This window comes from Pipra filicauda, unplaced genomic scaffold (genome assembly GCF_003945595.2).
Source record: "Pipra filicauda isolate LSUMZ 115617 unplaced genomic scaffold, ASM394559v2 scaffold8_size5757611_pilon, whole genome shotgun sequence".
In the NCBI taxonomy this organism is placed as follows: domain Eukaryota; kingdom Metazoa; phylum Chordata; class Aves; order Passeriformes; family Pipridae; genus Pipra; species Pipra filicauda.
The window spans coordinates 5,398,270-5,424,267 of record NW_024105087.1 but is presented as its reverse complement, the minus strand read 5'-3'; the positions used below and the strand labels follow the sequence as shown (position 1 = coordinate 5,424,267).

Here is a 25,998-nt window from a genome sequence, read left to right as displayed (position 1 = left end):
CCGCCCGCGCACAGCGGCGGAGCGGCGCTTCCAGCCGCCATCCCACACCTCCCGCTGCCGCGGCGGGCGCTGCGCGGGCAGGGCGCGTCCCGCCGCATCCCCCCCCTCGATGGCCACGGAGTGGAGTGGCCCGGCGGAGGTTTGCACGTCAGCGAGGGGCGCGCGCCCCCTCAGGGGCGTCAGGGCGGCTCCGCCTCCCCCGGCCGGGGCGTCACACGGGGGGAGCCGGAGCGTGGTGGCTCTTCGTGCTTCGCTCCCTCTGTGTCTCCCTCTCATTTCTTAGAGCTTTGGGTCTGGTGCCTTGTCTACAACTCCCGCGGGAGGGGGAGAGGAGGGGCATGCACTGGTCTCGTCTCTGTGGTGACCAGTGACGGGACCCGAGGAATGGCCTGAAGTTGTGTCGGGAGGTTCAGGCTGGATATCTGGAGAAGGTTCTTCACCCTGAGGGTGGTTGGGCACTGGAACAAGCTTCCCAGGGCAGTGGTCACAGCACCAAGCCTGACAGAGTTCAAGTGTGTGAACGATGCTCTCGGGTACACGGTGTGAATCTTGGGGATGGTCCTGTGCAGGGCCAGGAGTTAGACTCGATGATCCTTGTGGATCCCTTTCAACTCAGCATATTCTGTAATTCTGTTATTCTTGTGCCATTTTGTTGCTTTGAACCCTCTTGGCTCTTGACTAATCTCACCCTGATTTCATCCCCCGAGGCTTATGCTAATTCTGTCATTTCTCATGTGTAATTTTATCCATCTGTCTGTGTTCCTCATTTCTTTTTATTTGGATTATCAAAGCATAGATGGTGATGGTCTCACAAGCCCTCTACTGACAGTGTTGTTCTCTCTATGCTGCTTTTCTATTCAAAAAGAAAGTAAGTTGGGACGTGCGTAGAGCAGCTGCAGTTTCAAAGGTGGGTCTTAGATCTTGGTGCTTAAACTTCCACCTGGCTCTGGGTAGGCTCATTTAGCCCTCCCTAAGCAAAATGCTCTAATGATTAAATGATTTTAAGTGAAGGAAAAAAACAAGAAAGATAGTTAAACAATGGATAGGTACTTAGTACCCTGCTAACTTCTTCAGTTTTGTTTTCTGTGAAATGAAGCAGCCGTGCTGCCTGCGCTCAAAAGGGAACGCTGAGAGCACGGGAGAGGCAGCTGGAGAGCCTTGAAGGGAAAGGCTGGAGCTTGGATTTCTCTGCTTTCAGACACACGGACCACTCCTTGAAGATCTCTGTGCTCTGATTCACATCCTCTCTGCTTTAAATATGCACGGAAGAGACAGAGGCTTGATTGCCATGCAAGACTGGGAGCCCTGGTTCCTTGCTAACCAGACTCTGCACCTGACTGGGCTTGTCTGCTCTCAAGTCTGGACACCCTTATCAGAAGGGCAAACTTGTGATTAAGAGTTTATTTCCATGCTTCTTGTGTGAGATCATCTGTAACCAGCTTTTCCCTCCCTTTCTAGAAGACGAGACCCTTCTAGAAGGAAAGAGTGGTTGGTGATTCATGAGCTAGTCTAATGGCCCTGCCATTTCTGGTGGGATTTGGCAAAGAAAATACCTCCCGGCAGTGGTCCAAGGAATAGGCAGCCTGGGTTTTGTTGCATTATCTGTCACACTGTCACTAACAGATTAGAGGCTTGATGGCAGGGAAGCTGATGGCTTTGTGGGCCCATCTCTGAGCTCCAAGTCCTCAGCTCCTGTCGTGTTTTCTGACATTCAGGTGCCTCTTAGCCTGGTGGCTCTTCATTCTGCTCTCCTGCTCCATGGGAAAACCCTTGGGTTTCGCCCAGGGCTGGCTGCTCATCCTCCTCACCTCCAGTTCCAGCAGATTTCCCGGAGCTGCTTGTTGCCCAGAGAACTCAGCAGTCCCTAAGTAGCTAATGACTGGTGGTACAATATGTTTGTTATTCATTTTATTTCTCTGATGACTCAAGTAGCTGGGTTGAGGCCAAACCACCTCCTCGTGTAATCTCCAAGGAGGAAAGACAGAAGATTTCCTTCTTCCCACTGTACTGAATGTGCTTTTCCCTGCTCTTTTGAGTGCTGGCTTTCTTTAGCCATGTGTGACCAAGCCAGTGAGACAGTAACAAAGGCGGGTGTGAAAGAAACAAAAGTTACTGATGATGCACAGGGCTGTTTTCTGGGCATACCTCTCTCTTCCCAGATTTGGGAAAGAGTGGTGATTTAGCTCCAATATGTGAATCACTGTTTGCTTGGCATCCCTTGGGAATGGTCCTAATAGCCTTCCCGGAAAATAAAATCCTTTCAGAAATACACAGAAGATGCAATTAATCTTATAAATAACTAAATGTATATGTGACTTAGAGAAAAAGGTTTCTTTGGAAAATGATCTCAGCTGTCCCGTGTGCATCTGACTGATGTTTCCACTAGCTGGGAACAGTGAGCAAATGGAGAGAAGGGGTCCGGGTCAAAGGGTGCATAGGCTGTGAGAAATGCTTTTTTCTTAGCTTTTTGACCTGTTCTTACCCTGGAGATGTTTCAAACATGCTGGACAGGCTGTTAATCCTTTTCCAATGCTGTGGAAATCCCAGGTCCAGCAGGGTGTTACTAAAAAATACAGCTATGACTGAAGTTATTCCAGCATGTAGTAAAAGCAATGCTTTCCACAAACTCCACTTCCTTGGGATTAGTAATGGTCTGAGGATAATAATCCTTCCACGTCCTTGGTCAGTCATCTCTTCCCAACCGGTCATCCCTACATCAGGGAAGTGTTTGTGCTGTGTTTGGTACAGCTGCTTTAACTGCCAATGTTTCCAGCTTGGAAAAGCATGCTCTAAAAAGGAAATTACCATCTCAGGGGAGCTGGACAGTAGTCACTGAAGTGTCACAGTGGATTAACAGGAAAAAACCTATGGCAGTTTGACTCTGCGCAGCACAGATGGCTGTGAGCGTGGTGATTTTGAACTTCAGGGTGCACGTGCATCCCAACACCTTCTTGCTTCTCCCATGAGAAATGCCATCGCCTGGGCTGCTGGCTGCATTCCTTTGGGATGACTTGCACCACCAGGATGTCCTTTTTCCCTGTCACAGCACCAGGAACCCTTCACCTCCCCACCATCACCCTGCTATGGGTCTTCCTTCCCTCCCTGAGCCGCAGGGCTGGGAATGCTTATGTGCTCTCCCCTCCCTGCCTCACCTTGGTTTTGGGCACCTGGGAAGAAGCTGGGAAACAGAACTCGGTGGCAGACGTGGGGATCACAGTAGCTTTGAGGGAGGCTGCCCCAAAACAGGTTCACCTGAGGTGAACAGGTGAACAGGGCAGAGATTTGGATGTTTAAAACAGGCAGCCTTGCCATAGTTAACTGAGTTTTCAAAGCACTCAGCTCTTGATTTTTCAAGCGTTTCAGTCACTAAAGCATCTCAGAAGGGGGAGCTTTGCCACTTGAACCCAATATCTGTCTCGCTGAGAAATGAGTAGCATTAAGTCTGGACAGCAGATGGCAAAGTGTTCCACACGGCTGAGGAAGAGAGAGGGAATGATAGTGACACTTCTGACATCCTGTGAAAGAAACGTGCATGTATATTCATCTCAGATATGGATGCACACTACAGTGCAGATGATTAAATGGAGTACTTCATTTCTGGAAATAGGTGTCTGTCTAAGAGGTGTCTCCCGTGGAATCAAAATTTCCAAGACTTCCACCTCTCTTTGGAGCCACTGCAGCCACTTGTGCTACAGTGTTTAGCACATTTAGCAAATATTTCCATTTAACTCTTAGTCTGCCTTCTGAGAAACAGAAATGGGCACATTACCCATTTAGGATGTCACTGTGACCTGGCTGTAGCTTCTGAGCTACATAATGGTGCTACAGATGGTGACAGGATTTTTAGGGGTCTTTAGAAAGGTCAGGCTCTGTGAGGCCTGGCAGGGCTGCCATTTCTTGGCCTGCTGGAAAGAACTGGAACACTTAGTGATGCAGGAGTGGTTTGCCTGCCTCTACTGAGAGACTGAGGCAAACAGGGGGCAGGTGAGTGAGCACCACAGGAAAGCCTGGGATTTGCACAGGTTTTCCAGAGCCCAAATCAGTAGAAGTGCTGCCCGTGTGGAGCTTCTGGTGGTGATGCCATTCCCAGCACACAGGCATGCAGGGGCAGAAGGAGTGGGTCTGGGGCTGCCCAATAGCACCCTTCATTGCTGCTGGTCTTCCCTGCTGCCCATTCAGAGGGGGTCTGCAAGGGCTGCTCTCTGCCACATGCTCCAAGGGGCTGAAGATTCATCCACCATCCCAATGACTACCTCGGAGTATCTTAGGCTGAGGTAAGGACAGTCTTCTTGGCGTAAGCATCATTTTTCCTTCCTTCTTTCTTGCCTTCCCCTTCAAGATGTGAACAGAGCTCTCTTGGGAGGAGGTTGGTTTAGTGTCCTGAAGGATGCAGTTTTTGGGGACAGGTTGTGTAGAGGAGGCTCCTTCTCTCTCCTCTCTCCCTGTCTCAGGGAGGTCTGGCTGGGATCTGCTCTTCCCCCCCTTTCAGCAGATTACAAAATGATGTATTTGATTCCTGCATCAACAAAACAACCTCCAAGCAGGGGCTGAAATTCCAGCTTGCCAGAATGATGACCCTGAGCTGAGAGGAGAGGGGAAGAGCGAGAAGGGCCATACTAGAGAGCTTTAACTCTAGTTTTGTACAGTTCTGAATTATTTTGTTATAGAACCTCACCCTGGCATTTGTAAGGGGCAGTGAAGGAACTTCCTGTGATCCTCCCCTTTATGCATTTCATTGGGCAGCTGAGGTCTGGGGTGGAGAACATCTGCCTGGCTTTAAAGTTGAGCATCTCTGCCTGCTGCCTATGGCATGGCCTGCAACACACCCAAGCACTGGGTATCTGGCATGTGTGTTGCTTGTGCAGGTTGTGTTGCTTATTAGCCGGCTTGAGACTGAGGGGTGAAGTGTAACAGGGACCACCTGGGGACTGACCCCCTGCACCTGACTGTTGTAGCCCTTGGGGCCATCCAGTGTCCTCCTTCCAAACACACTTAACAAAGCTCAGCTGTTTTTCCAGTGAAAGGGATGCAATGGCTACACCCTGCGCAATCAAAACAGTCATATATCAGAGTTTTCATAGTCAGAGTTTTCCTATCTGACTAACTGTAGTTTGGAAGCTGCTCTGCAAATCCTACGTGGGATATTTATGTCCTAAGCTACATTGCTACTCTCCGGCCTCCTCTTGAAAAGCAAAGTGATGGGTACTGATGGAGAACTCTCTGACGTAGAGATGCTGAGGATCCTTGGCTGGGCACTGCAATCCTCAGGTGAAACGATGCTAATGTTCATCTTTGGAAATAAATGCAACTTCTATTTTTCAAACTCTGTTACCCTGATTTCACGGTACCTTGATGCCTCAGTAAAGAAGCCCACCAGTCATCAGTTTCCAGCCAGTACGTTTGTAACTCCAGAGGGGCTGGAACGGCGGAGCTGGCAGCCAAACCTGGGACTGGACTTTCCCCGGGGGGTTGTGCTCCAGAGCAGTGCAGTGGTTGGGCTGCCTGGAGGCAGGGCTGCGGGCAGCTCCCACTTTTTGGTCAGCATCCAGGCCTGGCCAGCACCCAGCTCTGCCCTGCGTCACTGGCCCTCCTGGTTATGTAAGTGCCCCTGTGCCGGACGTGCCCCCAGTGGCTTTCGTAACCAGGCTGACGGGGATCTGGAGCAGGGGGGGCTTTGCCCTCTATCACACCAGGCACCCTGTGTTCCCCCAGCACAGAGGCTTTGCCCAGTTCTGACTGGCCCCAGCAGGAGTGAGAAATCCTGAAATTCAGGCTGAGAAGCTCTTGGTGCTGCTGGACACATCAAACTGGAAGCTCCCTTCTGGGCATTGAGTGGGGCTTTGGGCTTCTCGCTCTTTCTGCAGCCACCCTGACCTCAGGGCACCTTGGTGTGCGTGGCTGAGCAGCCCCTGACCCCTCTGCCCCGGTTCCAGGCAGGTGCGTTGGCAAAGCCCGAGGTTTTGCTAACCCCCAGCCAAGAAGGCCAAGGTTGGGAACTGGCTGCTTCCCAGGTGTCTGGCTGGGCCATCTCCTCTCCTCAGCTGGGTGCCAGGGGCACTGCTTTGCCAAGGTAATGCAAACAAATCATGGCAAAGGCCACCTGGACTGTTCTAGAATAGGCTTTTCACCCTGCAAAGATGTTATACTTATTCAACAGCAAATTCCTCTGTGAATTCCCTACTTGTAGTGCATCAAACATAGCTTTAATTAGGAATAGATTTTTGTTCTTTCAGGGCAGCTTTAGGAGATGTGAAGAGGTACTTTTCCCTCTGCGAGCACGTGCTGCTGTTTTCCTTGGAGAACAGCTGAACTTCTTGCATTCATTGTGTTCTGGTTTCTTTTTTTTGAAAGAAGTTCTAGCTTCACCCCTATATCCCAGGGATATCAGGGGATTGATGCAGGCTCTCCCTAATAGACTTTCAGTAGCTTTAAATCCAGAAGAGAATTTGCAGAGAAAGTCATGGTCGGAAGCTGATCCCTGCAGGGTAAAAGCATCACTCTGCCTGGCATGGCTGTCTTCAGGGGGCTCTCAGGGCTGTCTTCTGAATCCCTTCACTGCCATGTGTCAGTCTCCCCCGACTTCTCTTCAGCTTGTTTTGGTGCTTTACCATGCTGGGGTTCAGCTCAGACCTGGCTTTTGGAGCTGGTGCCACCTCCATCTCCTGCTCCTGGGTGTACGGCATGGAGAAGGCAGCCCATGACTTACAGGGCTGGCTGATGCCACAGAGACGCTCCAAGGTGGCAGTGATCTGAAGCAATACTGGTTTTATTATCCCTTGACTGCTTAGTGAGTTTTCCAGGATCCTTCTGAGCTCCTGCTGAGGGTGTGTAAGTGACATTTAATCCTTGGTTTCTCTATATGAAGTAGGGATGCACTCAGTGACTGACAAGGTGAGGGCAGTGAAAGAGTAATGCAATAGATCCAAGAATGTGATGTAAAGATACTTCTGGGGTGATTTCAGTATTTCTGTGAGGGCAGGGGGCAGTTTTGAACTACTTGGGAGCTCCCTACTACAAAGGAGCTGAGTTGCCCCGTTCCAGTGGGGTGTGTGGGCGGGGCCCCGGCAGGGTTCTGTGATTGTGACATCCAGGTGACAACCGGGCACCTGCCAAGGGCAGAGCCCGTCCCTCGGCAGCACTGCGAGGTGTGCGGCCGCACGGATCGCAGCGCAGCTCTCGCTCCGAGAGGTGTTGGTTGTGTGGAAAGCGAGTGTTTGTCTGGACCCTCACTCTGTGAGGTGTTCAGTGTTCGGAAAGCCTCTGTTTGTCTGGACCCTCACTCTGTGAGGTGTTCATCGTCCGGAAAGACCAGGACCATCACTGTGCAAGGCATTCCTTGTTGGGAAAGCCTATGTGTATCTGGACCCTCACTCTGTGAGGTGTTCAGTCTTTGGAAAGCCTCTGTCTCTCTGGACCACCACTCTGTGAGGCATTCCTTGTCCAGAAAGACTGTGTATTTCTGGACTGTCAGTCTGTGAGTCCTTCCTTGCCTGGAAAGCCTGTTTCTGCAAGGTAATTCCCTGCTTGTCTGGAAGGGAGGGAAAGGTCCCTGTGCTGAGAAAGAGATGGTTGAAGGGAGATGCATCAGATCTGTGGCAAAAGCGACTCTCAGCACGGGAATTAGTCATAATTACAGCTGAGCTGTTGCAGTCAGTAACTGCAGAGGAAGATGGTCAAGCCTATGTGGAAAAACCCCAATTGCGGAAATGAATCCAAAGCTCTTGATTTATTATTTTTTCAGTGTTAATAATCAAGGCTATTATAATGAGAAATATGTACATTATATGTATTTAATGACACTGGCCATTAAAATTTTTTAATAATTCAAGGCTAGGCTGGATGGAGCTTTGAGCAACCTGGTCTAGGAAAAGATGTCCCTGCCCATGGCAAGGGGGTTGGAACTTTAAGGTCCCTTCCAGCCGAAACCATTCTCTGGTTCTGTGGTTCTATAGTTCTATGGTTCTATGCTTCTATGGTTTTATGGTTCTATGAATCCAGTCTCTTCTGTGAGTGTCCATCAAGCTGTCCCTTCAAAGAACTGAATGGCTGCAAAGACATCAAGTTTTTCCCACCCTGTCAATGTTAGTGATGGCAGCGTTGAAGGGAAGGGAAGCTCTTGACTGGGTTCATAAGGTTCAAGTTTCCAAGGAGCTTCCATGTTCAATTAGAGCAGCTGTTTGCCTGTGGCTTGATGGAGAAAGGCAGAAAGAAGGGGGATCAACTATATCCAGCTAAGGGATACAGCAATTGGTCTGGTCACATACAGCACTGTAAAACACTTGTAAAAATTCCAGTCAGGGCCACTTGGGTGCCTGTTTTCATCTGTAGGTGGTGGCTGTACAGTCACATAGGACAGTAGCTGGTAAGGAAAACCTTGGCATCTTGGAGTCCCCTGAAACATCAGTTTGTGGGGAGCTGCAGGGAAAGATGCAACACACATGACTGACAATGAGTGCAGCAACAAACTGTATCAAGCTTTTTGAGCAAAAAGCATAAATAACAAGCAATAACAAAGAATAGAACAGTTGCTTGTAGAACAAGAAAAGCCATCCGAACTAAATTGTCCAGCCAGGCAAGTGGACATCAAGGAGTAAAGGCTGTGTTACTAAACACAGCTTGGTTGCAAAAGCATTTGTGCGTTGTGGAAAAAATAATGCCAGGTTAATAAGGCCTACACAACCTGAAATCCATGGGGCATCAGTGTGGTTGAAAACCTGGTCCTGTCAAAGGCATTTGCAAAAGTCTTGGATTGTTTAGATGTCTAGATGTCACTGCTGGCTGCTCACAGGCTTTATAGCCGTGTTAGGGATAAGCTGGTGACAGAGCAGGCTTCCCTCCCACACTGTTTAGTCCCGTGTGTGTGTGTGTGCATCTCTGTCTGCCTAAGTTAGGACAACGTGAGGCCCATCCAACAGAGTTGAAAGAAAGCTGGAATGACTTCTTCTAGAACACACTTCCTACTTGTGCCACCTTCCTTTGTTTTTCCATTCCAATGGGCACCTTGTTTTTTTAAGGCAGTTGATTTAGGTTACGGTTTTCATGATTCTGAGCAGGGAAGAAATATGAAATGTTTATTTGCTTTCAGATCCATACTCTCCTCTTAGTGTGTGTGTCTGTCCCTTAGGCTTTCCAGCTGCAGGCTGAGGGGGGGTGTGACAGGATTCCCATCTGTAGTGGCCTGTGTCTTTCTGTGGCTTGCACCATTGCTGTCTGATGGTCCCTTCCCTGCTGAGTATCTGTTTTTTCTCTTCTAGGGAAGCTGACTCATATTGGAGTCACTCATAATGGAACCCCAAGACAAGGGGAAGAGCGACGAGAGGTAGGAATTCGTTGGGTGTAATCTTGACCTCCCAGGTGCTGTGACAAGTGTCGAGATGGTTTCAAAAAACTAATGCCCTCCTCAACGCAAGAAATATAATCCCTGAGGGGGAGAAGTAAGTCAGGATTGTCATGTCCCTGAGAGTGGCTTCAGAGCATGCTGGTATTTTCATAGCTTCTGTGACAGACCCAGGCCTGGGTGACGTCCTGCTCTTCCAACCCGCTTAGGTACAGTGTGCCTCTATCCCTAAATGAGGGGAGGATTTTAAGTTCCCAAGTACCCAAAAGCGAGATTAAGACAGAAACCAGGTCAAATGTTGGAATCCAAAATGATAACTCAACTGGATTAAGTCCAAGAGAGGCAGAGAGAGAAAAAGGAAAAACAGAAGGAAGTGGGAAAAGCTAGGAATAATGACAGGAAGCCTGGAAAAGTTTGCCACCACCATGAACTCAGTGGTGGATCTTGTCTTTGGTGGTGTAGGGAGAGATCTCTGTTGAGTCATTCTCTGGTCTTTGGTCTCTGTGGCGTGAGCGGAGTTCTCGCAGCGAGTGTCGGCCCTGCAGCGCTCCCTGAGGGAGTGTGTGTGTTTGTGTGTGTGTTTCTGTGTGTTTGTGTGGTTTTGTGTCTGTGTGTGTCTGTATCTGTCTGTGTGTCTCTGTGTCTGTGTGTCTGTGCCCTCGGTCCGTGCCAGCCGTGCCTGTGGGGAAGGTTTCCCGCCTTGGCCCGCACGGCACAGCCCTGGTTCACTGGTGTATGTGGGGCAGTCCCACCCACACGGGGCCTGAGCTGACTGTGGATCTCCGAGGCTTTCTGCCTGGCTTCCCAACAGGGAGCCTGGGGGAACTCTGCAGTGTTCTGAGTTACAGTATAGGCCAGGTTTTCAAAAGCTGGTAAGAGCAGATTGACAAACACCCTCCCTGGGCAGGGGAATGATGGGCAGAAATGGTGTCTCCACAGGGGTGTGGAAGCTTATATTAAAAAAGGTACAGACTTCTCTTAAAAAAGTGGGTGTTTCAGTAGACAGCAGACCCTTCTGGTCTGAATTAGGAATGTCATCTAGTGCGATACAACTTATTTCTTCTAAAGAACAGCCTTCAGTATGAGACGAGGAAGCTCTGCCTCTTCTTCAGGGATGTTTAAACTTGCAGGAGCTGATGATTGGTGTGGTATTTGAGAAAATGTCAGTGCTGGGGAAGACAAGGCTCTTCCCTTGCAAACTGGGGCACTTCAGAAGAAGAATCTAGGAATTCTATGTAGACAGTAGACTGGAGACACAGGAGAGAGATACCTGCATTGACTATGCCTGCATGCTTTTCCTTCCCCAATGTCCATAAATATTAGAGCAGGAGATTCCCTTCTTTTGCCGTAGTATTTCACTGATGAGGTGTAGTTTAAAGGGTCTGGTTTTCCATGAAGTCACTGTGCAGGGCGTGTGACACAGCTTTCCTGGTGTTTTGCTGTGGGGCTGGTGGAATTGAGTGCAGGCAGATGTGGCTGAGGAGGAACAGGGCAATCTGAGCTGCTGTTTTCTGAATTTCTGAGATTTCAATTTATGGGATTGTTTTAAACGCAACTCCGTGGTCTCCCAGGTCAGCATCTTTACAAATATCCATTTAAAGTAGAGAGTGAGTTTTCAAGCCTGATTATAAAGTAGGCAAAATTCAATCTCTGAAAGTGGCAATACCTTCAAAATAGTGGATTCCTTTTACCCTCAGGTGGAGAGTTGGGGCAGAAGTCTGAAGGAGAACAAGAATAGTAGTAAACTCAGACCAATCATTGCAAGGGGATCTGCCAGCTCATGTGCTTATGACTCCCGTTGACTGCTTCTCAATTTGTTTCACAATTAAATGGGTGGACAGTTTTTCCCTTCCCACCCTTCTTGATGAATGGTATCAGGAGTAGAAATACCTTTTAAGAAAGATGCATGCTGTCCCTTGTGTGTCTCATTCCTATGTGGGACAGCAAATGCTTGCCCCAACTGATTTGTCAGCTGTAACCAGTCTGTGATTTCCCAATTACTGTCATGCTGGACATGTGGCATTGTCTGACAACCATGGGTTCTGCACAGAGCATAAAGGGGTTGATAACTCTGGTGTAAGATGTTCATCATCCTTTCTCTTTCTCTTTGTCAAAGCTTGTCCGAGAAGAACAGAGACTTGCTTCGTCTTGAGGCACAAGAGAAGAGGAGACGGGAGGCTCCAGGGGAGAAAGACCAGTTCCCTGGGAAGACTCCCATCTTTGCAAAACCCTACAAGGTAATGGCAGTGGGGTATGGAGGGGAAGGAGAGGAAGGAGAGCTGTGTCTTCTGCATGGGGTGTAGCAGACTTGAGCATGGTACAGGCGAACACAGCATCTTCCCATCTGCTGAACTTCAGTTCCTCAGAGGATGTGCTTAAAGCTCTGCTGGCTGTGCAAGAGCACGATGGACTTGGGGTTGGTCTCCTGCAGTAGGAGGGAGAGTGCTCAAGAGCAACTTGGCTGCCCGTTTGCAGCTGTGGTGATAAAAAAGTGGATCTGATGTTGGTGCTCCTGAAGGCTGCAGGTGCACCTGCAAGCTTGGCTTGGAATGACTGGCAGTGGCCAGAGCAGTCCCGTTTGCTTTGGAGAGACTGTCAGGATCAAGACCAGCTTGCCTAACTTCATTTGTGCTGACACATGGTGATTCAGTTAAGATCCTGAGGAATGCCTCTTGCTGAGCTGGATCTCTTGGGGTGCTCCAGAACTTTCCAGCTCTCTGTTCTTGTGTTGCAGACTGATAACAAAGATGCGCTGTCAAGGCGCATTAGGAACGTCCTCGGAGATTATAATGATTTCAAGGAGTACATGAGGAAGAATTTGCGGAAGGTCATATGGTTTCCAAAGAAGATCAAATCCAGGTCACAGACCAGGAGCAACTGTCGTGAACCGAGCTCCAGACAAACCAAGACATTTCAGAGCTCAGTGACAGAACAACCGCTTAAAAATTCGAAGACATCAGAATCATCTGAGCTTGAACCTTTCCTGGAGAAAACCAACTCCACGGATGCGCCATCCATTGAGGACATATTGAGGGTAGGTGCTCTCAAAGAACAGAGCTCTGTGTTTCCTTCTATTTTGCGTGCATTAAGGTAAGGGGTGGGGAAAAACACAGCGCTCCACTTCTGTTCACTCAGCAAATGTTTCTGTTGCTGCAAGTGTGTTGTGGGCTGTGCTGAGGAGCAGTAAAGATCAAAGTCAGCCTCAGATACAGCTGGAGTTGTCAGATCAACTTTGCTTTCAGGGTGTGAGTGTAATACAGTCTAGTGCAGTTCAAGAGCCACACTGACAAGGCATGTGAGACAGACAGAGCTGCTCCATCCTCAAGTCAGGGGTTGCCTTTCCTGAGCTTCCTTCCCCCAGAGGCACTGTACATGCTGCCTCGTGTCCGTGCTGCCAGCACCAGCCCTGAGCAGGACCATGCACCTGAGTCCTTGCACCCGCCTGTGGATGGCACTGCTGCTGCTCCTTCCCTGGAATTCCAGTCTACTCGTGCAAAGCCAAGCCAGGTCAGATGCAAAACTGTATCCTGGTGTCCAAGCTGGCTCTGTGAGCAGCACACAGGCTCCCACTGTCTAGGTCTGAGTCCATGTCACCCCTTCCCTGTGCAAGATGTGAAAATGCTGTGTGCTGGCTGGGGTTGCAGCCCGAGGACTCCAGCTGGAACTCCGGAATCCCTTTGTGTTTCACCAGTCAGCCTGTGTTCTTGCCTGTTAGGAATGCATATCACTAGTTTTGTAGGCACCCCGGGGAAATGTGAAACTTCCTCTCTGTGTCTCAGCAAATATCCTGAGAGCTGCTTCTCTCAATTGTTTTCCAGGAAATGACCTTCACAATTTCACGTCCTGTGTCACCTCTGCAGTCGCCTCCAAAAGCAGACCCAAGCTCAACAAAGGTAAACCAGCCCCTTTTTGCCAGGGCTGTTGGTGAAGTACAAGAGAGCTTCCTGCCTCTTGCATGTGCTTTCACCTGCTTTGAAATGCAGAGGCAGCCTGGGCCTTTGCAGGCAAAGCTCAGCTGCTTCAACAGCAACTCAAGGAAAGCAACTGCCCTTCTGAAGGGGCTTTTAGTCCTTACCAGCATTTTGTTATTCATAGTCTTACATGCCATGCCTAGAGCAGTTGGTAAGCAAATGTTTGCTGAGTGCCTGCTGGTCTCATGTCAGGAAAATCCCCAACAAACTCATGCTGCTTCCCTCTTTCTTGTCTCAGCAAACCAACTCCACAGATGCGCTGTCCATTGAGGACATTTTGAGGGTAGGTGCACTCAAAGAACAGAGCTCTGTGTTTCCTTCTATTTTGCGTGCATTAAGGTAAGGGGTGGGGAAAAACACAGCGCTCCACTTCTGGTCACTCAGTGGGTGTTGCTGTTGCTGCAAGTGTGTTGTGGGCTGTGCTGAGGAGCAGTAAAGATCAAAGTCAGCCTCAGATACAGCTGGAGTTGTCAGATCAACCCTGCTCTCAGGGTGCGAGTGTAATACAGTCTAGTGCAGTTCAAGAGCCACACTGACAAGGCATGTGAGACAGACAGAGCTGCTCCATCCTCAAGTCAGGAGTTCCCTTTCCTGACCTTCCTTCCTCCCAGGGCACTGTCCGTGCTGCCAGCGTGTTTTGCCAATTGACAGGTGACAGAGAGGACACAAACACCAGTAGAGGGAAGGGTCCTACTTGATTAGCAATATTAAGGCAACACCAAACCAAAATACTGCATTTAATATGGCAGTAAGCTTAGCACGTGCACCGTTTAGGCAACAACCAAACTGAGCAAGGTAATGCATCTAATCATTCCTATACCAGCAAAGAACAGTGATAAAGAAGATACATCCCCAGTTACCCCGTTAATCCGTTACCCTCATCCAGACGGCTTCATTTGCTGGGAAGCCCCGGTCACAGTGAAGGGTGGGAGAACCACTCCCGGTTCCTGGGGAATCCTATGCAGTACATCCACTCTTAGGTGAGGTCTCCATCTTTGCTCTGTGAGCAGCACACAGGCTCCCAGTGCCTGGGTCTGAGTCCGTGTCACCCCTTCCCTGTGCATGATGTGAAAATGCCGTGTGCTGGCTGGGGTTGCAGCCCGAGGACTCCAGCTGGAAGTCCGGCATCCCTTTGTCTTTCACCAGACAGCCTGTGTTCTTGCCTGTTAGGAATGCATATCGATATTTTTGTAGGCACCCCGGGGAAATGTGAAACTTCTTCTCTGTGTCTCAGCAAATATCCTGAGAGCTGCTTCTCTCAATTGTTTTCCAGGAAATGACCTTCACAATTTCACGTCCTGTGTCACCTCTGCAGTCGCCTCCGAAAGCAGAGCCAAGCTCAACAAAGGTAAACCAGCCCCTTTTTGCCAGGGCTGTTGGTGAAGTACAAGAGAGCTTCCTGCCCCTTGCATGTGCTTTCACCTGCTTTTGAGCCCAGTGGATTTCGAGGTGTGAAGCAGCTGCTTCCAGTGCACTGTTTTGCTGAGAATTAGAAGCGATTGTGCTGCTGAGTGGTTTGGAGTGTGCTGAGGTGGTGGCAAAATGATCTTTCCTCTTTTCGATTGATTTTAGCAAGTTTTGTATTTTTAGAGTTGTAAGACTTTTGAGCCAGAGGAGGTAGATGTTGATGTACAAAAGCCATTTTAACTTCATTGTCAACAAAAGATATTTGCTGATTCTGTTAAGCTGCTTGGCACTTCTTGTAAAGTTTTTAAATACTTCTTCAAAGATGTACCTACCCCTAATGTGCCACCAATACATTTTTGGTGGCAGTAGCACGTATCATTTCTGTGCATGCTCAGGTATGTCAGGCCAGCTTGGACTCTGAGACACTTCCCAGTCAGACCCTGACAAGCTAGTCAAAGTGTTTAGTCCAGTGGGTAACACCTGGGAAACCAGTCATTGGAAAAGTGCTATTGAGAGAGCTGATTTATTTCATTCTCAACATGCACTTTGTCTTTCTTTCTAGGACATGGATGGCTCTGCAGCTCAGAATCAGGGTAAGCAGAAATCCAAAGCAAACACCCAGTTATGTATTGACAGGTCAGGTTGTGTGTGGTGTGTGATATGTTGTGGGGAACATCACTTGTTTACATGGATTAAGAAGGGTGATTTCCTCTGCTTTGTTGAACAGGGATGACTTTAGAAATGGCCACAGAGACTGTAAACATTCATTACCTAGAAATGAAGGTAGCAGTCCAGCAGGGCACAAGCAGTATTTCATTAGGAAACCCCCTTCGGAAACCCCACTGGGAAAGCCCATGGAGTGATGAATAATCTCAGTGGCAAACATGTCCCGGAAGAAAGTGACTTTCCAATCTGCTGCTCAGAGATCATAGGGTGAAAGAGGCTAGAAGTGAGGCAACTTAATCCAACCTATTCCTGTTTGATGTGCAGAGCAGTCTGGCACAGGCTCAGGAACATTGCCGAGCTCTCAGCCCAGAACATCGTAAGTAACCAGACTCTGTTCCCAGCTCTACTGGGCAGTTTCTTAAAAGAACCTGGAAGGCACAAAAACTGGTGCTCCTTGAGGATTCTGAAGATTAAGTTTTATCAGTCTGGTTTTTCTTAGACAACTTGAGTGCAGGGAATTTTCACCCATGAAACATTAATATTTCCGGATGGACTCACGGAAAACTTTAGGCTGGAAAAGGCCTTTAAGATCATCAAGTCCAACCATTAATCCAGCAATGCCAAGTCCACTAAGCCATGGAATGGTTATATTATCTGTGTTGAAAGCAAACCAAAACTGAAGAGAAAACCCCCGAAGTATTAATGTCATAGCCTTGGGGAGCAGTGCAGGCTGAGAGCATGGGAGTCTCTTCCTGTGCAAGGATCAGACTCCTTCCCCCCTGCAGGCTGGGCCAGGGAGCCTTTTGTGAGCAGCATTCCCTCCCTGAACTTGGTCTTTGCTGCCTCTAGATGGCAGCCCTTGTTCCTGACCTCCATTGCCCAATATCCCCAGGTCAGCTGGAAAGCCCAATGAAATGCCTGGTTGTGTGTTACCATTTTACCACCCATTCAGGCAGTGACAGGCTTTTGCGGACTGGACATGCCAAACGTTCAGAAGGGATGGGGGAAGTTGGTTTGTTTTGGCAAGCCCAACCCAAATCTTGTTCAGAGTCTGGTGCTTTGAGAATGTGTCTGCCTTGGCTGATATTTCTGTTCTGGTTGTAGTTTCAGATGGCTCCAAAATGTTCCTCAGCTCAGTGACAGTGAGGAGAGTGATGACAACCAGGTCAGCTTTCAATGTTGTATCATCTCACCTTGTTCCATTGCTCTGAGTTCCTTGAGCTAACCTTTCCTTCCCCTCTCCACTTTGTTTTTGTGAATAAAACAGGTTCTTGAACAGCCACCTTCTGCACTTGCTCCTCCAAGATACAGGTTTGTTCCCAAACTACTAGCTAGACCAAATTAGGAGAAAAACAAAACTCTGATTTCTCTGAGAGGGAGGTGGGAAAGTGTCCTTTGCTTTTCCTGTAGCCACAGGCTTTGGTTCCTGGCTGCCTGAGGGTGTTGTTGAAAACTGGCTTCAGCTGTTTGGGGTTTTCCTGAAAGCCCCAGTTAGAAATGTATAATCCAGGCATGCTGGAGTTTGCTTATGAACCAGAACTGTGTTAATGTGTGTCGAGTGCCTTCATAGGAGTGTTAAAGAATTTCTGTAGGTAATGGGGATAATGTTTAGATAAGGAAACCAAAGTTTTATTCCAGGATTTTACTCCTCTATTGCCATGGAATCATAAAATCAAATCACTCAGGGTGTTTAGAGGTGACCCACAGAGCTGTAAATCTCGTTCTCTTCGTTCATACCTTGACATGAAAGAGTGTGAAGATTTGTGTAGTTTTCCTAAAAGACCTCAGGAACACCAGTGTTCTCCTCCTTTTTCCAGGATGATGGCGTTCATTGGTGATCATTCATATTTGTTTTCTTGCTGTGAACTGTGCTGTGATGAGGGGTTGGCATCTTATTTTTCTCTTACGCCCATGAGAAGAATTTCTCAGAGAGAGCTCTTGGATGGAAATGAGGTTGCAATGAAGAGAGTTGTGACCTGATTAAGTAAAATCGCTGTCCTGGTTCCTAGGCTCTTTCTCTCATTTTTGGAAGGACACTGGAGGAATTCTCTGGGTTCATGAGTCAGGCCCCAGCCAGTTTCCAGAAGGAACAGGAAATAGCGTTGACTCTTGTATGTGTGTCAGGAGACTTCAGCAGGAAAACAAGGAGCCCTGTGACAGGAGAAATATTGGCACCCTTGAGCACAGAGAGCATGAACATACACAGCTTCTGGTGCACAGAGGGTGCTTTCTGTCCCTTGGGGAGCAGTGCAGGCTGAGAGCATGGGAGTCTCTTCCTGTACAAGGATCAGACTCCTTCCCCCTGCAGGCTGGGCCAGGGAGCCTTTTGTGAGCAGCATTCCCTCCCTGAGCTTGGTCTTTGCTACCCTTGTTCCTGACCTCCATTGCCCAATATCCCCAGGTCAGCTGGAAAGCCCAATGAAATGCCTGGTTGTGTGTTACCATTTTACCACCCATTCAGGCAGTGACAGGCTTTTGCAGCCTGGACATGCCAAACGTTCAGAAGGGATGGGGGAAGTTGATTTGTTTTGGCAAGCCCAACCCAAAACTTGTTCAGAGTTTGGTGCTTGAGAATGTGTCTACCTTGGCTGATATTTCTGTTCTGGTTGTAGTTTCAGTTGGCTTCCAATTGTCCCTCAGCTCAGTGACAGTGAGGAGAGTGATGACAACCAGGTCAGTTTTCAATGTTGTATCATCTCGACTTCTTGCATTGCTCTGAGTTCCTTGAGCTAACCTTTCCTTCCCCTCTCCTCTTTGTTTTTCTGAACACAACAGGTTCTTGAACAGCCACCTTCTGCACTTGCTCCTCCAAGATACAGGTTTGTTCCCAAACTACTAGCTAGACCAAATTAGGAGAAAAACAAACCTCATTTTTATATGAGGGGGAGATTGGAAAGCATTCTTGGTTTCTCCTTTAGCCATAGGCTTTGGTTCCTGGCTGCCTGAGGTTGCTGTTAAAAATTGGCTTCAACTCTGTGAGGTTTTCCTGAAAGCTCCAGTTAGAAATGCATAATCCAGGCATGATGCAGTTTGCCTGTGAACCAGAATTGTGTTCGTATTCTCATTGTAATGACAGGGAGGGGTGCAATCTGATAAATGAATGGCTAGGATAGAAAATGTGAAGTTGGTCTGTGGATAAGAGCAGATGAACCACTTGTGGTTTGTGGAATTGCTGTTGGTTGTGAGACCGTGGTCAGCTTTGGCACTGGCACGGACCTATTTCCCTGAAAGTGCGCCCATGTGTGTCAACTGCTTTGGTAGGAGTGTAAAAGGATTTGTGCAGGTAATGGGGATAATGTTTATGTAAGGAAATCACTTTTTTATTCCAGGATTTTGCTCCTCTATTGTCATGTAAACATAAAATCAAATCACTCAGGGTGTTTAGAGGTGACCCACAGAGCTGTAAATCTCGTTCTCTTCGTTCATACCTTGACATGAAAGAGTGTGAAGATTTGTGTAGTTTTCCTAAAAGGCCTCAGGAACACCAGTGTTCTCCTACTTTTTCCAGGATGATGGTGTTCATTGGTGATCATTCATATTTGTTTTCTTGCTGTGAACTGTGCTGTGATGAGGGGTTGGCATCTTATTTTTCTCTTATGCCCATGAGAAAAATTTCTCAGAGAGAGCCCTTGGTTGGAAATGAGGTTGCAATGAAGAGAGTTGTGACCTGATTAAGTAAAATCACTGTCCTGGTTCCTAGGCTCTTTCTCTCATTTTTGGAAGGACACTGGAGGAATTCTCTGGGTTCATGAGTCAGGCCCCAGCCAGTTTCCAGAAGGAACAGGAAATAGCGTTGACTCTTGTATGTGTGTCAGGAGACTTCAGCAGGAAAACAAGGAGCCCTGTGACAGGAGAAATATTGGCACCCTTGAGCACAGAGAGCGTGAACATGCACAGCTTCTGGTGCACAGAGGGTGCTTTCTGTCCCTTGGGGAGCAGTGCAGGCTGAGAGCATGGGAGTCTCTTCCTGTGCAAGGATCAGACTCCTTCCCCCCTGCAGGCTGGGCCAGGGAGCCTTTTGTGAGCAGCATTCCCTCCCTGAGCTTGGTCTTTGCTGCCTCTAGATGGCAGCCCTTGTTCCTGACCTCCATTGCCCAATATCCCCAGGTCAGCTGGAAAGCCCAATGAAATGCCTGGCTGTGTGTTACTATTTTACCACCCATTCAGGCAGTGACAGGCTTTTGCAGCCTGAACGTGTCAAATGTTCAGAAGGGATGGGGGAAGTTGGTTTGTTTTGGCAAGCCCAACCCAAATCTTGTTCAGAGTCTGGTGCTTGAGAATGTGTCTGCCTTGGCTGATATTTCTGTTCTGGTTGTCTTTCAGCGTGCTCCTGGACGACCTGCAGCTCAGTGACAGTGAGGAGAGCGATGACAACCAAGTCAGTTTGGGATGTTGGACACACCAGGCACACAGACGTGCCTTGGAATCATCTCACCTTGTTGCATTGTTCTGAGTTCCTTGAGCTAACCTGTCCTTCCCCTCTTCTCTTTCTTTTTGTGACCAAAACAGGTTGTTGAAAAGCCTCCTTCTGCACTTGTTTCTCCAAGAGACAGGTTTTTTACCAAAATTCTAGCTAGACCAGATAAGGAGAAAAACAAACCTCCTTTTCATATGAGGAGGAGATGGGAAAGGGTTCCTGGTTTCTGTCATGTATTGTTAGTCAGAAGCAATATTCAAGACAGACTAAAGTGCCCCAGGCCAGCATTAGAGGAAGAAAGGTGGAGAAGCCCAGAATTTTTCCTCTAAGGCAGCATTGACCCACATTTTTGGGTTGACCAAGGAACACAGATGGAGAAGGGAAAACTTAAGGGGAAGAATACAAAACTGAGAAATCTGGTAGCCTTTACTGGACATTTTTTTCCAGTTGAAAGGACTGAGGCTTTCAGAAAAACCCTGGCCAGTTTTGATGGGTTTTTAAAGTTGAGTTGGCCAAATGCAGCTTCAGAATGTAGCAGTGATGTCCTGCTTACATATTTGTCTGACTGGGTTGGAGTTGAAGGATTTATTATTTCCAGAGTTTTTTCATTCCAGTGCTTTATGTTTTGAGTATGGCAATGTATTCTCCTCTCATTGCCAAAACACAGGGTTTCAGTTTTATTTTTGAATACTACCATGTCAATATAATAAATAAATAATCTTCACCCATGCTTCTTTGTAATTTCATCTCCTGGTGGCTTTGCAGTGCCCTAAAGTCCCAGCCCAGGAGTGTGGCATCATCTCCATCCAGCAGCTCCGAGACCAGTGACTCAGAGAGCTCCGTAGACTGGGAGATGGAGACCACCTCGAGTGACGGTGACGTGAGCGACCCTCCAAGTGCACCAGCACCTGAGGTGAGTGCAAATGAAATGTAGGAGCTGCTTAACACAGCCTCCTGCCTCAGCCTGCCTGCTGTCTGAGTGCAGGCAGGACAGGAGACCTGAAATAATGTCCTTCAGGTGTCCCCTTGACACCTTTGCTGTGTCAGAGATGCTGCTTCCCTTCTGGAGTTTGTCAGTGAAATACTCTCAGTAACAGCGTGGTTAGACCTCTGGTGGTTTCTGCTGGAAGTGTTCCCCCTTGTCCTTTGGCATCGTTGTCTAGCACTTCTGGAGTTGTAATTCCATGCTTAGTCCATTTTGAAGCTGACAGATGAAACTTTTGGTGAATATGCTGAATGATCCTCCTTTGCAGTCTTTAGGCTGTGGCCCCTGACTGTTTTCTGTGCATAGGCGTTCTGGGTAATGGCTTTGTAAGCTCCAGTAAAAAATCCATGGCTTCACTTTCTGCTTGTTTCAGCATTGTCATTGTCATCCTTGGTTACTTCTGTTTGGCCTCAATGATCAACATCTATTTGATAATACAGTCCTCCAGTGCTGAAGCCTGGAGAGGGAGGAGGAAGAAACAGTAAGGTTGCAGCCCTGGCTGTGTGCCGTGTGTGCTGCATGTACAGCTCAGGGGTGGTGACTGGGGAGCAGGGCTGGGCTGGTTTGCTTTTAGGAAACATCCTGTGAGGGCTGCTGCACACAGGTGAAAGATTCACCCAAAGAAAGGATCTTGAGAAGGCTGCTCAGGGGTCCTTGGGGTGAAAGGTCATCCCTCCCTCTTGTTTTTGGTGAAACAAGAGCTGCAGGGAGGCTCCTGCCTTGCCATGATCCTGACAGTGAACGGGTCTAGACGAGCAGAAATTCTGCTGTTCTTCCCTCTTCCTCCCAAACCCTGGAAGCATGGTTTTACACACTGTAGTTAAACATTTTTGGTGGCAGTAGCACATATCGTTTCTGTGCATGCTAAGGTATGTCAGCCAGCTTAGACTGGCAAGAACTCTGCCAGACTCTTGCCAGACTCTGACAAGCTAGTCAAAGTGTTTAGTCCAGTAGGTAACACCTGGGAAACCAATCATTGTTAAAGTGCTATTGAGAGAGAGCTGATTTATTTCATTCTCAACATGCACTTTGTCTTCCTTTCTAGGACACAGATGGCTCTGCAGCTCAGAATCAGGGTAAGCAGAAATCCAAAGCAAACACCCAGTTATGTATTGACAGGTCAGGTTGTGTGTGGTGTGTGATATGTTGTGGGGAACATCACTTGTTTACATGGATTAAGAAGGGTGATTTCCTCTGCTTTGTTGAACAGGGATGACTTTAGAAATGGCCACAGAGACTGTAAACATTCATTACCTAGAAATGAAGGTAGCAGTCCAGCAGGGCACAAGCAGTATTTCATTAGGAAACCCCCTTTGGAAACCCCACTGGGAAAGCCCATGGAGTGATGAATAATCTCAGTGGCAAACATGTCCCGGAAGAAAGTGACTTTCCAATCTGCTGCTCAGAGATCATAGGGTGAAAGAGGCTAGAAGTGAGGCAACTTAATCCAACCTATTCCTGTTTGATGTGCAGAGCAGTCTGGCACAGGCTCAGGAACATTGCCGAGCTCTCAGCCCAGAACATCGTAAGTAACCAGACTCTGTTCCCAGCTCTACTGGGCAGTTTCTTAAAAGAACCTGGAAGGCACAAAAACTGGTGCTCCTTGAGGATTCTGAAGATTAAGTTTTATCAGTCTGGTTTTTCTTAGACAACTTGAGTGCAGGGAATTTTCACCCATGAAACATTAATATTTCCGGATGGACTCACGGAAAACTTTAGGCTGGAAAAGGCCTTTAAGATCATCAAGTCCAACCATTAATCCAGCAATGCCAAGTCCACTAAGCCATGGAATGGTTATATTATCTGTGTTGAAGGCAAACCAAAACTGAAGAGAAAACCCCCGAAGTATTAATGTCGTAGCCTTGGGGAACAGTGCAGGCTGAGAGCATGGGAGTCTCTTCCTGTGCAAGGATCAGACTCCTTCCCCCCTGCAGGCTGGGCCAGGGAGCCTTTTGTGAGCAGCATTCCCTCCCTGAGCTTGGTCTTTGCTGCCTCTAGATGGCAGCCCTTGTTCCTGACCTCCATTGCCCAATATCCCCAGGTCAGCTGGAAAGCCCAATGAAATGCCTGGTTGTGTGTTACTATTTTACCACCCATTCAGGCAGTGACAGGCTTTTGCAGCCTGAACGTGTCAAATGTTCAGAAGGGATGGGGGAAGTTGGTTTGTTTTGGCAAGCACAACCCAAAACTTTTTTCAGTCTGGTGCTTGAGAATGTGTCTGCCTTGGCTGATATTTCTGTTCTGGTTGTCTTTCAGCGTGCTCCTGGACGACCTGCAGCTCAGTGACAGTGAGGAGAGCGATGACAACCAAGTCAGTTTGGGATGTTGGACACACCAGGCACACAGACGTGCCTTGGAATCATCTCACCTTGTTGCATTGTTCTGAGTTCCTTGAGCTAACCTGTCCTTCCCCTCTTCTCTTTCTTTTTGTGACCAAAACAGGTTGTTGAAAAGCCTCCTTCTGCACTTGTTTCTCCAAGAGACAGGTTTTTTACCAAAAAAAACCCTTCTTTTTTATGGGAGGGGGAAATGGGAAAGGGTTCCTGGTTTCTGTCATGTATTGTTAGTCAGAAGCAATATTCAAGACAGACTAAAGTGCCCCGGGCCAGCATTAGAGGAAGAAAGGTGGAGAAGCCCAGAATTTTTCCTCTAAGGCAGCACTGACCCACATTTTTGGGTTGACCAAGGAACACAGATGGAGAAGGGAAAACTTAAGGGGAAGAATTACAAAATGAAGAAACCATCCTGAAATCTGGTAGCCTTTATTGGAAATTTTGCTTTTGAGGACTGGGGCTTTCAGAAAAGCCCTGGCCACTTTTGGTGGGTTTTGATAGTTTAGTTGGTCAAATGCAGCTTCAGAATGTAGCAGTGATGTCCTGTTTATGTGTTTGTCTGACCCCATTGAAGGATTTATTTCCAGAGTTTTTTCATTCCAGTGCTTTATGTTTTGAGTATGGCAATGTATTTCCTCTGGCCTTCTCCCCTCTCCTCTCACTGCCAAAACAGAGGGTTTCAGTTTTATTTCTGAATACTGCCATGTCCCTATAATAAGTAAGTAACACTCTCCCATGCTCCTTTCTAGTTTTAGCACACGGTGGCCACGCATTCCCCTACAGTCCCAGCCCAGGAGTGTGGCATCATCTTTGTCCAGCAGCTCAGAGTCAGGGAGCAGCAGTGACTCAGAGAGCTCCTCAGGCTTGGAGACCCACCAGACTGTGGGAATCAAAAGGCCTGGCAAGCCCCTGGTGCACGATGGGTCCAAGAGGCACCGGAAGGAGGACAGTGACCCCAATCCAGGAGATCAGGGCCCAGTCTTCCAGGGACTGATGCTGCAGTCTATGAGCTGGGACTGCTCAGCGTGTTCTTGTAAACTTTGGAACGCTGAATAAAAATGGTGTAACTGAGCAGTGGTGAAGCAAGGTGCTATTTGGTGTCCCCTGGTCATCCTAACTTCAGAGGATCACAAATCTGATATGCCACTGTATTATTAAATGGGATGGTCTCTGCCATTTAAAAGCAGAGCATTTTAAGTCTCTCTCCATTGAATCCTCTCAACTTTGTAAGTGCTGTCTAGTTGAGCTGGCAAGTCTGAAAGGAACAATCAGTCTAATTCAGTCAAAGCACATAGAGGAGATGTCGGGGGGGTATCTCTGACCACAGAAGGTACCATGTACCATAAGGAGGAGAGAGAGACAGTGCTGCAGTTTATTTGCCTTGTTGGGTGATTTGTCCCAGGGATTTTAGTTGCTGTAATTACCCCTTCACTCAGCGAAAAGGGGCTGTGTTGGAGGGATACCTTTTTTGCAGTGTCCTGATAGTCTGGGTGCAAGTGTTGGCTCCAAGGACAAGTCCCGAGACTTGCTCCTACTTGAGAAGCAACTTGTGTGTTGTTGGCTGATAAAGGTGTGATATCTACTGCACAATGAACTGAACAAAGTTTCATTTCGCTTTGGTTGAATCCTCTGTATTAACAAGTTGTCTCACACTTCCAGGGGAATTTAAAGAGAATTGGTAGAGGATGTAACTGAGTCTTAAAAAAATCCCTACAATGTATATACACCATATTCACACCTTTGCTTCCCATCTCCAGAGCATCAAACCCATCATTTGAAACCCAGAAGAAGACGTGCTGCCCCCACCACAGCCAGCCGTGACTCCTGCACATCCTGCACCAAAGCCAACAGACATGACCCAAAAGATACAGAGCTGAGACACAGCTGAGAGCTGGAAGAGACACAGAGCCGAGGCTGACAAACTGCCTGCCATGGATAACCCCAAGGATCCTTTGTTCACCAAGCACTGGCAAGTGAAGGGAAATTACACGGAGCTGTCAAAGAGCATCGGAGTAGGCATCCAGGATAACTGGTGGGATGTTTCCAGCAACCCGTGGGTGCTGTGTGATTTTCTTTAGAAACATACTCTAAGATTAGTCAGGGTTTCAGTACTTGTAGGAAACTGTAAAGACAATATTAGTGTGAAAATAAGGGTGTTGGTAAAGAGAAAGGATGGGTTGCTTAAAAATAAGAAACATGCAGTTTTGTCTGCAGCCCAGGTTTAAGGATTTATAGCTTCTTTACAAAATTGTTCATGACCCTTGCAGCTGGATCTTTGCATTTCTGGATTCTAAAATCAATTCCATGGCTGTTTACCAGTGGCTTGGTGTGTGTTCTGTGTTGTCCCAGGCACAGTCTATTGACCAGGCGCTCCCCCTCTCACCTTCCCCAGCAATGTTGTTGTTATGTGTGTGTTAAGCCAGACTTTGCACAGTGTATTAGGTGGCTTCTCATTGCTTGCTTTTCCTTGCCACTGTAGCAATTGGTGTGTGCTTAAGAGGGAAATAAGTGGGAATGGATATCACCCATTCCTACCTTAGCTAGTGGCCATGAAAAATGTGCTGCTTGCAGCCTTCCTGCTCTTTTAGCCACTGTGCAAGGAAACCTGCTACTGAATTTCTCCATGCTTGGGAAAAGTTTAATGGTACTGAGCATTATGAGTAGTCAGGTGAGAAGCCAAGTCTCCATTTCCATTCTTGGAGGGATTGCTGAGGAAGAAGGTGAGAGGGGGAGAACCTAGAGAATAGACTATACCTGGGACAAATACACAGTTTCTCTTGAAATTTAAGAAAGTCAAGCTTTGGAATTGGTTTTAGGCCTCTCTCTCTAACCAGCTTTATCTCTGTGGTTTTTCTGGGATCTGCAGGGCATGTCACAAAGCC

General features: G+C 47.9%; 1 protein-coding gene across 8 annotated transcripts; it reads left to right on the top strand.

The window, feature by feature from the left end:
* Positions 1-191: 191 nt before the first annotated feature.
* LOC113992431 (AF4/FMR2 family member 1-like) lies at positions 192-25,080 on the top strand. Of its 8 annotated transcripts, none has more exons than XM_039391035.1 (13): positions 192-4,274; positions 9,255-9,319; positions 11,454-11,574; positions 12,072-12,371; positions 13,156-13,230; positions 13,547-13,591; positions 14,582-14,656; positions 21,829-21,859; positions 21,994-22,049; positions 22,257-22,308; positions 23,040-23,094; positions 23,226-23,269; positions 24,874-25,080. In XM_039391035.1, the coding sequence occupies exons 2-13, from the start codon at positions 9,285-9,287 to the stop codon at positions 25,002-25,004; spliced, it is 1,020 nt and encodes a 339-aa protein (XP_039246969.1). In that variant the 5' UTR covers positions 192-4,274; positions 9,255-9,284; the 3' UTR covers positions 25,005-25,080. The 8 variants fall into 8 exon arrangements, with proteins under 8 accessions (XP_039246969.1, XP_039246967.1, XP_039246970.1 ...); XM_039391033.1 differs by lacking the exon at positions 24,874-25,080 and adding an exon at positions 23,866-24,715; XM_039391037.1 differs by lacking the exons at positions 192-4,274; positions 9,255-9,319; positions 11,454-11,574; ... (4 more) ...; positions 21,994-22,049; positions 24,874-25,080 and adding exons at positions 15,293-15,308; positions 15,443-15,757; positions 16,486-16,546; ... (4 more) ...; positions 20,564-20,711; positions 23,866-24,715.
* Positions 25,081-25,998: the final 918 nt, after the last annotated feature.

What these genes read in the sequence shown, in the direction of transcription:
- LOC113992431 (XM_039391032.1), top strand. Translation starts at nt 9,285, where the DNA reads ATGGAACCCCAAGACAAGGGGAAGAGCGACGAGAG. An exon ending in CCATTGAGGACATATTGAGG is followed by an intron (nt 12,372 to 13,155) that starts GTAGGTGCTCTC and finishes ATTGTTTTCCAG; the next exon opens with GAAATGACCTTCACAATTTC. An exon ending in CAGACCCAAGCTCAACAAAG is followed by an intron (nt 13,231 to 13,546) that starts GTAAACCAGCCC and finishes TTCTTGTCTCAG; the next exon opens with CAAACCAACTCCACAGATGC.